At 36.4% G+C, this 12797-nt stretch overlaps 1 protein-coding gene across 16 annotated transcripts in view; it reads right to left on the reverse strand.

The window, feature by feature from the left end:
- Positions 1 to 12797, reverse strand: part of MEF2C (myocyte enhancer factor 2C) — a 170004-nt gene that overhangs the window by 80011 nt on the left and 77196 nt on the right. For all 16 annotated transcript variants that reach the window (XM_030816675.1, XM_030816638.1, XM_030816631.1 and 13 more), the window contains one exon: positions 5432 to 5635. In XM_030816675.1, coding sequence (XP_030672535.1) covers positions 5432 to 5635 — 204 coding nt within the window. The remainder of the gene's footprint in view (positions 1 to 5431; positions 5636 to 12797) is intronic.

The following is a 12797-nucleotide window of genomic DNA, read 5'->3' on the forward strand; positions in this document are numbered from 1 at the left end:
GCTCTCTTGTATGCGGTGTGTGTCGACCCCTGCTGGGAGGTGTCTCCTAGTCAGGAGGCACAGGGGTCAGGGACCCACTTGAGGAAGCAGTCTGTCCCTTAGCAGCGCTCGAGTACTGTGCTGGGAGATCCCCTGCTTTCTCTAGAGCCAGCAAGCCGGAACATTTAAGTCTGCTGAAGCTGCGCCCACAGCTGCCCCTTCCCCTAGGTGCTCTGTCCCAGGGAGATGGAAGTTTTATCTATAAGCCCCTGACTGGGGCTGCTTCCTTTCTTTCAGAGATGCTCTGCCCAGAGAGGAGGAATCTAGAGAGGCAGTCTGGCTACAATGGCTTTACATCTATATTTTTATAAGTATAAAATTAGAAGCTAATTAGATATAATGAATGCTCAAGTAAAGTAGACATATTTTCACATTTACATCCATTTCCAAATTTTGTGATACTGAGTTTGTAAAGAAGTCCAATTCCGCTATTTGCTGCATTTGCTTTTCAACAAAAATTGTACTCAGTATTTTCACTAAACTACGTAAGAGCACTTAGCTCGTTGATAACTTTCATCAGCATTGTGAAGCTATACAAGTTATAAACTATTTTAAGGCTTTTCCCATCCCAATTTAGGCCTTAATTATTACTGTGCAGAAAACATTTTGCTGCAGCAACTGTTCTTACATGTCTCTAAATCAAAACAGAAGTCAGGATTCAGGTGACAGCAAATAAAATTTCCAAAATAATAAAATACCAGGTAAATATAATCTCTCATCTCTCATCTTCTCTCTCTCCATCTCCCTATGTCCCTTTCCTTCACACACACACACACACACACACACACACACACACACACACACAGACACATCGAGTCTTCCTCTAAAAAGAAAAACCAATAATCCTCTATTGAGACAGGTGTGAATCAAAGGTTTCTTCTGCAGGAGTTACATCCATCTCTGAATTTCCTAGAGAGCAGCAAAGGGCCTTGTGTTTTATTCCCGTTCCACACTTCATTACTGGACTGCGGGCCCAGACTGAAGGAGTAACTCATTAGAATCACTGAGTTCACTGAGGGGATGAGAGATTCCTTCCTGGCTGGGTGCTAAGTGATACTCCCATAAGGATTTTGTGGTTACAAAACATGTGCTGGATATGGAGGTAACCTGTCTGGGAGTCCTGTCACTCCAAGGATCACCTGGAATGCTCTGGAAAAATCACATGACCTGGCTGAATGAGTTCTGTTGAATTGTTTAGCCTACGCCTTCATTTCAGCAGTTTATACTGCATTAATGAGGTTATTGTTCCTTTGCCGTCCAGTTGTTCCCAAGCGGACTTTTTGCATATATGTTTTACATCCTTAACAAGAATGCCTGTCTCCTGCTGTTTCAGAGTCTCTTGCACAGTGCTGAGCATGAGTGGAGCTTGCTAAATCATTGCTAAATGAAGCAATGGGCTGTAAGCATGTCCTGTGGGATCTGCATCTTCAGATCATCCTGAAGTACTCAACAACCACATCTTCTTCCAGGAACAGAGCCCAACATAAACTGGTAGGGTTTGCTGTCTTAGACAGCTAAGAGAACGAGGAGTGGAGCTAGTGAACAAGCAGTGAAGGGGGCAGTACCTTAATGCCATCCCAACTGAATTTCAACAGTCTGACAAGCTAGCATTTTGGGTAAATATCCCAGTATACTTGTCACAGAGTTAAATAAAATGGACTTTCTTCAAAGGAAGTGCTTTTAATACAATAACTGTTTTTGTTTTTTTAACCAATGGATTAAACATTTAACACATTTACTAAATCTGGCATATTTATATATTGTATCTGAACAGATATTCAAGCTGCATTATAATATAATAATAAAAAAACAGATCTCAGTCTGTCTGTTAAGGCTTTGTGAGTCTTTGTGCCATTGTTGGAGTAGTGCTAATTATCAAGCAAAGACATGATAATTACGCAGAGCTTTTTCCTAAAAGAAGGAATCTTTTTCAACACCCACACACTGCACAATTTCCTATGACCGTGTAGCACTACTCTGGTATGGCCCAGAAATTTGTATTTCTGTCTAAAGGCTGGAAATTATATTATTTCTATCTCTCCCTATACCTTTTCTTCTTGTGAGTAAACTGTTTTTAGAGGGTTAAGGAAGAGGGGTAATGGTCCAAATGGGAAATATAAAACTAATGACCCTTCATGAAACATATTATGCTCCTCATTAAACTTATTCAGTTAAACGTATTCCATTAAATTAAAATAAATAGGATTTAAAATTTTACCCAGGAGTAGTAAACAATCTTAACTTTCGACTTTATGGTAGATCCACTCTAAGAATGAATTCAAATCCCTGATGTATCATAGGTCTTTGCCTCCAACACAATTTATGTACTAGTGCTGCAGAGGTTTTCAAATTTAGTGTGTCTAAGAATTACTTGGGAACTTTTTTTTTTTTTTTTTTTGAGACGGAGTCTCGCTCTGTCGCCCGGGCCGGAGTGCAGTGGCATGGTCTCGGCTTGCTGCAAGCTCTGCCTCCTGGGTTCAGGCCATTCTCCTGCCTCAGCCTCTTGAGTAACTGGGACTACAGGGACCCGCCACCACGCTCGGCAAATTTTTTGGATTTTTAGTAGAGACGGGGTTTCACCATGTTAGCCCTGATGATTTCGATCTCCTGACCTCATGATGCACCCGCCTCGGCCTCCCAAAGTACTGGGATTACAGGTGTGAGCTACCGTGCCCGGCCTACTTGGGGAACTTTTTATAAATGCAACTTCCAATCCAGATCCCCTCTTCTCCACCACGTGTCTCAAGTATCCTAATTTCAGTGATCAGCACTTTGAAAAATACTCCACATGAAGATGATGTAAATTTTATCAAGCCTAGTGGTCCCATCTTACTTCTTTTTCCATGATCTCTGTTATTACTAAAATGTGGAAAAGCCAAATATGTGAAGAATGCATAATTCGGGGAGTTGAACAGGACGGACCCACAATGTATTAGACTTACATGTTATGTTCATCCAAATAATTGAGCCATCGCATCTCTAGATTTGGCCCAGGAGCCTCGAGGTGTCTTTTTGAGAGATTCAGAGATTTAATCTACTGATGTTAACAAGAAAATGGAGCCGGTTCTTTACTCGTGTTTTACAAGTATTGCTTTTTAAAAAATTATAATCTTGCAAAAGCACTTTCAAATCCAATGCCTTCATTTTTGAGATGAGAAAACTTCAGCCCAGAGAGGTACCCAACTCACAAAACTGCACAAAAGTGCAAGACAAAGATTCAAATGAAAAACAGTGACTCTTAACCCAGTGCTGTTTTTGTGGCATTTAAAGAAGTCTGACTTTCAAATATCCACCTATCAAAAAATATGAAGATTTCATACAATATATGAAGTGGGTTTTTTTGTTATTGTTGTTAAACAGACAGGGTCTTGCTCTGTCATTCAGGCTGGAGTGCAGAGGCACAGTCTAGGCTGACTGAAGCCTTGACCTCTCAGGCTCAAGCCATCTTCCCCCTTCAGCCCCCCAGGTAGCTGGGACCACACATGCGTGCCACCATGCCTGGCTAATTTTTGTATTTTTTTTGCAGAGACGGAGTTTTGCCATGTTACCCAGGCTGCTCTCAAACTCCTGAGCTCAGGCAATCCGCCCACCTAGGCCTCCCAAAGTGTTGGCATTATAGGCGTGAGCCACTGCACCTGGCCAATATATGAAGTTTTAAGTTGCCTTCAAGTCATATAATATATTCCTAAGAAAAACCCTCAGAAGATGAATGTTCTAGGTTTTAAACTCCTTTAAGAAAGCAAATTTTAGAAGTCAACATATTTTCCAATTGGCTCATTATGGTTCTACAGCATTTCACATGACATTAAGGACTAGCAGTTCCAGTGTAATGATAAATTCCAACTCAAATTCTTTTGTAACCCTGACTTTTGTTATAATGGTTTTAGTAATGAGATGGAGTTTTGAGTAAATAGTTGTTTTGTTTTTTGAATTTATTTTACATATGTATTAGTGCACACACACAAGCAGTGTTCACCTTCATATTTTTGTACTTTCATATTTATATGCAAATAAAAAACTATCTGAAATGCATAGATAAATTTCATCAGTGATCCTAAATTTCAAGATCAAGGCAAGCACACAATTCAAATTATCAATAAAAAACTAAAATAATGCATAGTATTTTAAGCACATATCACCCTAGGTCTATTTATCATTCACTTTTATTTCTCTGAAATTATTTCCTTGGCCTCGTTAGGCAAAAATAAAGTATAATAATCAGCTCAATACTTTTGAAAAACTTTCAAATAAAAACAAAGAAATGAGAATTAGTCTTAGACGATTGTAACAGGTAAAAGGGAGATGGATGTGGGAGGCATATTCATTTGATCAGGATTAGCACTACACTTTTTTACAATATGGAACCAGTCTAAGCAATGGCAAGAATGACGTGTACTCTGGCAAACTGACTCTTGAGTACATACTTTTGAAACACTTATTAATTTTCTTTTCATTCTGAGAAAGCAGGCACAACCTAGGGAAGCCAGAGTAGACAAATAGATGAAGAAAACAGGCAGATGGGAACCATCCTTATTATACCTCTTCCTTCTTTGTTTCGTAGTCTTAGTCATTGCTCATGAAGTGTACTACAAAGTATTTAAATAGGATCGATGCTGAAAACGTTTAAAAAGTTCCAGCCAAAACTGTATGGTATGTGACTTATGCTAACACATCTAAAACATTTTTGACTTTCAGCATCATGCTCATTTATTTTTGGCACAATAAAGCAATTTTTTTAATCTGACATTGATTAAACACTGAGCTAACATTTAGAAATTCATTTTCATCTGATTTCTGATCCCATGTATATTAACAGTTTTCATTGATATATATAATGATATAATTTTTAGGAAAAAACATTTCTAGGAAAATAATTGCCTTTACTCTTCCAGCAAGAAAGCATTCAGAATAATGAATTACAAAGAAGAGACATAAATCGAAAAACGGAAAGTGTAAGGGTGGGGTGAGTTCATTTTTAAATACGTTTTTTCTTTGATGATGCCGGGAAACTATTATATACCTAAAAAAAATGATCAGAAGTGTCTAAAATATGGATGAGCTATTCCCTGGCAAGAGTTCCCAATCATGGTGTCCTGATACACAGCTGTGGACAATGACCACTTGCAAAAGATGAAGCAAATAGTTTGACACTGGTACTTGATTTCTAGCAAAGACCAGATCTTACATGGTCTCTATCATCACATCACTCTAACTTTTGAGGGGGAGAGAAAAGGTGGAGTAAGAGTTGCGATAGATAATAATCCTGGGTCTATCTATGGTACTATGAACATCTTAGGAAAAAGAACATGATGTGTGTATATGTGTGTGGCAGGGAGAGGTCCAAACACCCCGGCTTGCGGAGGCTTAGGGCTCACCACGCATGCTCACTCACCTCCACGATGTCTGAGTTTGTCCGGCTCTCATGCGGCTCATTGTACTCCGTGTACTTGAGAAGCACTTTGTCCATGTCGGTGCTGGCATACTGGAACAGCTTGTTGGTGCTGTTGAAGATGATCAGCGCAATCTCACAGTCACACAGCACGCTCAGCTCGTAGGCCTTCTTCATCAACCCAAATTTCCTCTTTGTAAATGTCACCTAGAAAAAAGAAAGCAGCCAAAAGTTTTTTAAAAATATTCATGCATGTGTGGTTTTTTTCTTTTCTTTTTTCTTTTCCTTCACAAAACAAGGGTGTGCAGTTGTCAGAGCCCTTGGGCACTAACACATTTAGAAAGAAAGCAAATAAATCTAATATTAATTTCTGCTTATCATTTGAAAATGTGTGATTTCTAGCTTGCTGCTGAATGTGAGACTCTAAATGCAAGATTTAATGTAGGGTATTTTAACAAAGGTGACCAGGGAACTGGTCATGTTTCTTTGAGCAAGTTAAGATTTAAAAAAAAATTAATTTCAGCATGGTTAACATATTTCCCAATTAATAATTAGTTTGGAGCTTGTTTTTGATTATTTGAAGAGTGGACATGACATTATGAACTTAGCATTTTAGATCTGTGTTCAAACAAGTCTTAAAATTGTCTAGTCTCATGTCATTTAATTGAAAACACTTGAAGGGATATGACTGTGATCTCAGACGATGTTGTTTTCTGTTTTCTAGAAACCCAGCAGGGCACTGGGAAGTCCGTTAGCCATCATATGCTTAGGGTTTTGGTTTCATTCTTCTGTGTATCTTTCTTCTTCTCTCAGGCCAGAAACTGTATTGTTAATGCCACCATTTTCTTCTTTTAATCTAATCCATTACCAAGACCCATAATTCCTTTCCTCAAAATATTTCTCAGGTTCACACTATTTCCCAGGCAACTCTATCACTCATGTCCTTATCACTTCAATTTTGGACAGCCTAGAAGCTTCCTGTCCTAGATGATCTCCCTGCCTGGAATCATTCCTTCCTCAATTCAACTCAAACTGCAAAGCCTCACTCTTCCTACTGTCTTTTTCCTGATGAGCTGTCTACAACAGCTCCCTCTCCCTGGCTTTGAAAACTTCCTACCTGCCAATCCTACCAAATGCAAAAATATATTTCACTCTTCCCAATTTCAACTCTCTTTTAATTGAACTTCAGCATGTTGCTCTAGTCTGGCTACTGAAAAGGCATGAACATTCTTATTTTTTTTTTTTTTTGAGACGGAGTCTCTTATAAACCTTTATATGGTCCAGTGTTTCCCAGCAGGTATTCATTCTGCAGAGTACTGTTCCTATAAAATACTCCTTAAGAAAAAAGTTCCATGGCCTAATATGTTTGGAAAAAGAGGCACATTGGTATATTAAAGGCTATGAAACCTTTTAAACTTTGTTTAACTTGCTTTTTGAACCTATTGCTGACATATCGTTTGTTTCTTTGCATATTTATTTATTTTGAGGAGCACTTACTATCACTCTTCAGAACTGGGTTTTTGAGGCACATATTCTGGGAAAAGCTCATTTACTTAATTAAGCTATTGTTTTCAGAACGAACCATTTAAACTTTTTTCATACCTTCAAATCCAGCCCACCTTGCAGAGGCCAGCTCATTTTATCACAGATTTGTGTGTAATTCCTAATTGCATATTCCTACCCTTCATCTTTCTCCTTGTCTCCAGACACCCAATGCGTGTCCTCCAGTTCCACACCTGTCTAAACATCCTGGATTCTCAAACCCTCCAAAGTTCAACCTCATTATATTCAGTCTAGAATCTGCTGCCGCTTTTGGAATCCCCATCTCACCATAAACTCAGTCATCCAAACCAGAAACCTCAGAGAAAACTCTGAATCCCGGCCTGCCACCTTCTCCCACTCCCCACCCTCCCCCACAACTAAATAGATTTATGTTGACAAGGGCTGTGGGCTAGCAGACAGAAAGCCTGACCTCCCAGTCTCCTCATTTCTCCACATTTGTTAATTATTGTTTTACTTATCACCTTTTATTTTTCCTTCATATTACAATCACATTTTATATTTTCAAATATACAAAATATACACAAAAATATACAAAATATATACAAAAATATGCAAAATCTATTTTGTATACAAAATATACAAAATAAAAAAATACACAAAACTGTGTATATTTTGCTGTGTGATCTGTTTAACCTCTCTTCCACTACAGCGCATGCTCCACAAGGGCATATGCCGTATTTATTTTGCTCACTACTTTATCCCCAGTGCTTAGATCAGTAGACAAGTGTGGGCACATGGTAAAAATCCATGGCACAAAAATTGATAGGGGAAACTACTATGTGAAATCTTTAGAAAGATACAATTGATTTATGTTGTATATGTGATAAATTTTCCCACGAAATTTTTTTAACAACTCATATGCAAGATTTTTTAACAATAAATATATTCCTTACTTAATAATAATTATATTATTTTATCATATTGACATTGAAGGTAGTACGGTAGAAAGCAAATAACATAGGGTTTGTATTCAGAGAACTCTGAAGCTGCATGCCGAATTTGCTAGTCATGTGAAATTCACTTAACAACTTCTTTTTTGTTCGTTTGTTTTTTGAGACAGGGTTTCCCCTGTCACCCAGGCTGGAGTGTAGTGGTACTAGTATAGCTTACTGCAGCCTCCACTTCCTAGGGTCAAACGATCCTCCCGCCTCAACCTCCTGAGGAGCTGGGACTACAGGCGTGCACCAACATGTTCTGGCTTTATCTTCATTTTTATTTATTTTTAGTAGAAACGAGGTTTCCCTATGTTACCCAGGCTGGTCTCAAACTTCTGAGCTCAAGCGATCCTCCCGCTTAAGCCTTTCAAAGTGCTAGGATTACAGGCATAAGCCACCATGCCTCGCCTCACTTTAAATAAAGTTCTTTGAGTTTGATTTTTCACATTTGTAAAACAGAGATTTATACCTACTCTTAGGGCTGTTGTGAGGATTGTATCCAATAATGTGTGTATAGTATTGAGTATAATGCTTAGAGTAGGTGCTCAATAAATACTAGTTCCCACAAATTTTTTAGTTGACTTAACCAAAAAAGAAGAACCAGCAAAATATACTTGTCTTGGTGACTTGAAGAGTCTACCATTTATGGTTATTTGAGGATGCTATTATGACTGATAGAAAGATAAAGCTGTAGTGACCATCGTTTGCAAAATAAGGCATTTAGGTATTTACTAGCCCATATCAACTAGTCAATATTTACTCAGTTACGTTATTTACATTTCAACTTGGATAATTCTTCTTTCTTGTAATTGTCAGTGTTTCACCTTCTATTTCATCTTTATTGATTGTCTTTCTAAAGTACTTCTGATAAAATATATCTAGTGTTTTATTTTCATATCTGATTATCATACTACTTTAGAAACTTTTATTCTGTTTTATTCAGATGAGTCATAATTGATATTAAGGATGGGCTGAAAACCATCTTTTTGGAATGAATAAAGAAACATAATCATTAATTACACAGAGCTGCACTAAATGTCTTTTAATATTTCTTTTAGATCCAATTTTGATATGAAAATGTACCTGCATATTGACATTTTATTTAGTGAAATAGGCTACAGAATACGTTCAATACAGAAGGCACTGACCTAGACTACTTTCATATATCTAAAACCACTTTTAATCAGACTTCATGACCACAAGCTATATGTGGAATGTCTCAATACAGTATGGTTTCTGTTGTACTCAGACCTCAGAATTTTGCACGTTACAACGCTCATAATCAAAGTACATTTCAGTACAGAAACATCATTAATGCCACTATTTGTGTTTACTTTTAGTGCTCCTCAATTTTTGTGTAACCAAATAGGCTGCTGGATAATGCATACTTATTTAATAATAGCCGTCAAAGAAGTCAGTGCATATAGCTTCTTCTGCAATTTAAAACTGCAAACTGAAATAATGACTGTATTAAAGCATGTAAGAAAATATCTTCAGAATCTACTCTTAATTGCTCTAAATTTAATTCTGCATTATGTTCATATTCTTCATAGCATACTCAAAATGTATTTTATAATGCTTTTTCTCATTGTTCATAGTTAGATAAAATTATTTTTAAGCATTAGGCTTTCTAAAGAGATCTGGAATATTACTCTTCATTTAAAATATGCCACTCAATGACAAAGATTTCAATTCTCTGCTTTTATACTTAAATAATGCATTGTGATGATTACATTTTTCTTAACTTGATAATAGTTTGTAATGGGGACAAGTCCATATTTCTTTTTAAATAACATGTTTGGAACCTTAGGTGAGGCAGAAAGAGGTTTTTACAGTAGTTAGGCAGAGTCACTCTTTTCCAGTATTTACATAAGTCAACATGTTACTAAATTAAAGAGACTTAATGTGTGATATAGCATAGAAAGCAGAACTACTATGTAAGTTTTTTATTTTATGTTTTTTCTTTGTATTTTTGAATCTTTAAATAGCCCCAAATGTGATGATGGTATGTTAAGTTTTACAGTGGCCCTGACTTTTAAATCCTAGAATAAGGACAGATATCATACATCTTATGTTGATAATGGCTCTAGAACCTATTAGGTATGAAGGAAAAACAGAAATTAGAATTTGAAATTGAGAAAAGAAACATTCATCAAATACAACACCATACAAATCAGTTACTAAAAATTTAAGAAAGTCTATTCACAAAAAATATAAAAATTATTTGGCCAAGTTTTATGGAGCATTTTCTGCGTGTCAAACATTATGCTAAGCAATATTTATTGAATATTCTCTATGTCAGACATTTGTGCTAGGTACCGTGGCTTCCATTATATAAAATAATATCTCCCTTGTTCATATCAGTTCCTTGTGGCTGGAGAAAAAAAAAGTCATTTAATTCCATAACGTTTAAAAGGAATTTTCTTTATTTGGAACAAAATGCATGACTTGGCCAACAGAGTTATATTTTCAGTCATGTCTAATAATCTGAATTTGTATTTTTATCTAGAGTTGGGTGAATTCAGTTTTTGTTTTCAGTCTAAGCTTTTCTCTAGACTGAGCTAGAAAAATAATAGTAGATGTAAATTCAGTCAAGATGAGTATGAAATGAAATCCACCTTACTGGTTATTTCTAATCTTGACTTGGTGAAAGCTGATTGTGGTATTACTCCCATCTCTCCTTTTCCACCTGGCCACTGGATGCGCCCATCATGCTGTAAGGGTTAGTTTAAACGCCAACTTCTTTCTTTGATGTTTCCCTTGTCACATTCAGATAAAACTCATTCCTTTCTCATTGTAGTCCTCCAGCACTTTTTACAAATCTTTATTATCAGACTTACTCCAGTATTACAAAGTTGGTTGTATATGAGTTTTCCCTTCTGCCAGATTTTAATTCCCCAAAGACCCTCCCTCAGGCCTCTCACAGACTCTGACCAGTGGCCACTCAATGAACCTTTGCTGAATGAGTGGATTATGGAATGGAAATACTCCATTTTGAAGTCTGAATGTTTCGGTATAATTTTATGTTAGAGAAGATACTGTTTTACTTGCCTTTTAAATAATTTGATCTCTCAAAAATAAGAGATTTTGGACACATATACCTTTATTTTACTATAATGTTTAGCTTATTAGTGACACAAATCTTAAGATAAAGTAATTACACTATCTTGGAATTTATAATAAAGAAGATAAATGATATCTGGAGAAAACTATATATGTAAATATGCTGCAGACTTCAAGAAAAATATACTTCAAAAAGTTCAGAGAAAAGTTTTTTTCTTTTTTATCCCTTGCCTGGATGACTCATCATGAAAGATGAAAAAGTCTGAAGATAAAAATTTAATTTTACAATCACAGGATACAGAAAGAATGGGGAGGATCCATGGGTTCAGGATGACTGAGTTTGTTCAGCACAAACATACTGAACTTTCTGATGAGTTCAGATTTTCAAAGAATAAGCATTTGGAAAAGTGATGAAATCCTCATGCACAATTTGAGACTGCATGGTAGTAATTTAGCTGATTTAAATATGGCTGATGAACTATAATTAATGAGGCCAACTTAATTGATCAATGTTAAGTTTATCAAAAAGTCTCTAGTAAAGTGCCATGGAGTTCAGTACTTTTCCCATCCTAGGAGATGTTTTTGTCATTGGTTTAGATGGGTATATAGATAGGCAGGCTTATCAGATCTGCATGCAACATATATCTGGGTGCTTGAGCAAACCCAGTAGGTGATGGAGTCTATATCCATAGCACCTTCTACAGCCTTTAGAAAGCCGGTCACAAACAAGATGAATCAAATGAAGGTAATTTTAAAGTCCACATTCATATTTTTAAAAAACAATTATAAAAGCTCAGGTTGGAGAAAATTATGGAATTTTGGGAAAGGATCTAAAGTTTTAGTGTTCTATAGTGGTAATTAATTATCCTACTGATCTTTTTGTTTGTCAGAACCATCTTTGGTAGTGTATTCAGTTCTGAGGGTGACATTTTAAGAAAGCACTGACAAAATTAGAGCATCTACAGGATGGTAAACAGACTGAAGTAGGGTCTGAGAACAATTTTGCATGAGGAACCGTTGAAAGAATCTGGAATGTATAACTCAGAAAAAATAGAATTAAAAATGAAATGCTAAACATTTTCTAAGGTCTGAAGCATATGCCCATGCCAAGAGGCAAGATTAGTAAGCATTGTTGAAAATCACAAAGAGGTTCAAAACAAGGGAAAATCTAGTGATGAGAACTGCCTAAGAGTGGACCTAGTCTCACCAAGCAGGAAGCAGCTCATTTCTGAATATGTTCACATAGAGCTGGATATCAACGAAGATGTAGAAGGGGTTCCTGAATTAAGCAGGAAGTTAGACTAGAGACCTTTAAAATATTTATTATAATTTTTAGATGTTCTTAATCTATGCCTAAGTATCATAGAGCTTTGAGTTAAGAGTGAATGGCACTATGGTTCACCAAGCATGCACCCTACAGAATCTCCGATGTTTCAGTTACTCAATCCCACCCATACATTATCGCCTCTAATTTCCATATTTCAAGAAATAAAATAAATTTTTTTGTGGCTAGAAGAGACATAAAAGACTAAAGAATTTGAGTAGACAACATTAAATGATGTACTGAAAATGCACAGAAAAATAATTGTCCAGATTGATAAAATAGAAAATCACATTATTAAAGAAATTTTAAAGAAGCAGGATATATGCATCATGACTAGGGCAGTGCAATGTAGAAAGAAAAACATAAAAATTGAAAATCAAGTCCCAGCTCTGCCTTTTATGAGCTGTGTGCCCTTGCGTAAAATTGCTTAACTTACCGGAACCCCAGTTTCCTCACCTGGAAAGTGGATATAATAATAGGCATC

Source organism: Nomascus leucogenys, chromosome 2 (assembly GCF_006542625.1).
Source record: "Nomascus leucogenys isolate Asia chromosome 2, Asia_NLE_v1, whole genome shotgun sequence".
NCBI lineage: Eukaryota > Metazoa > Chordata > Mammalia > Primates > Hylobatidae > Nomascus > Nomascus leucogenys.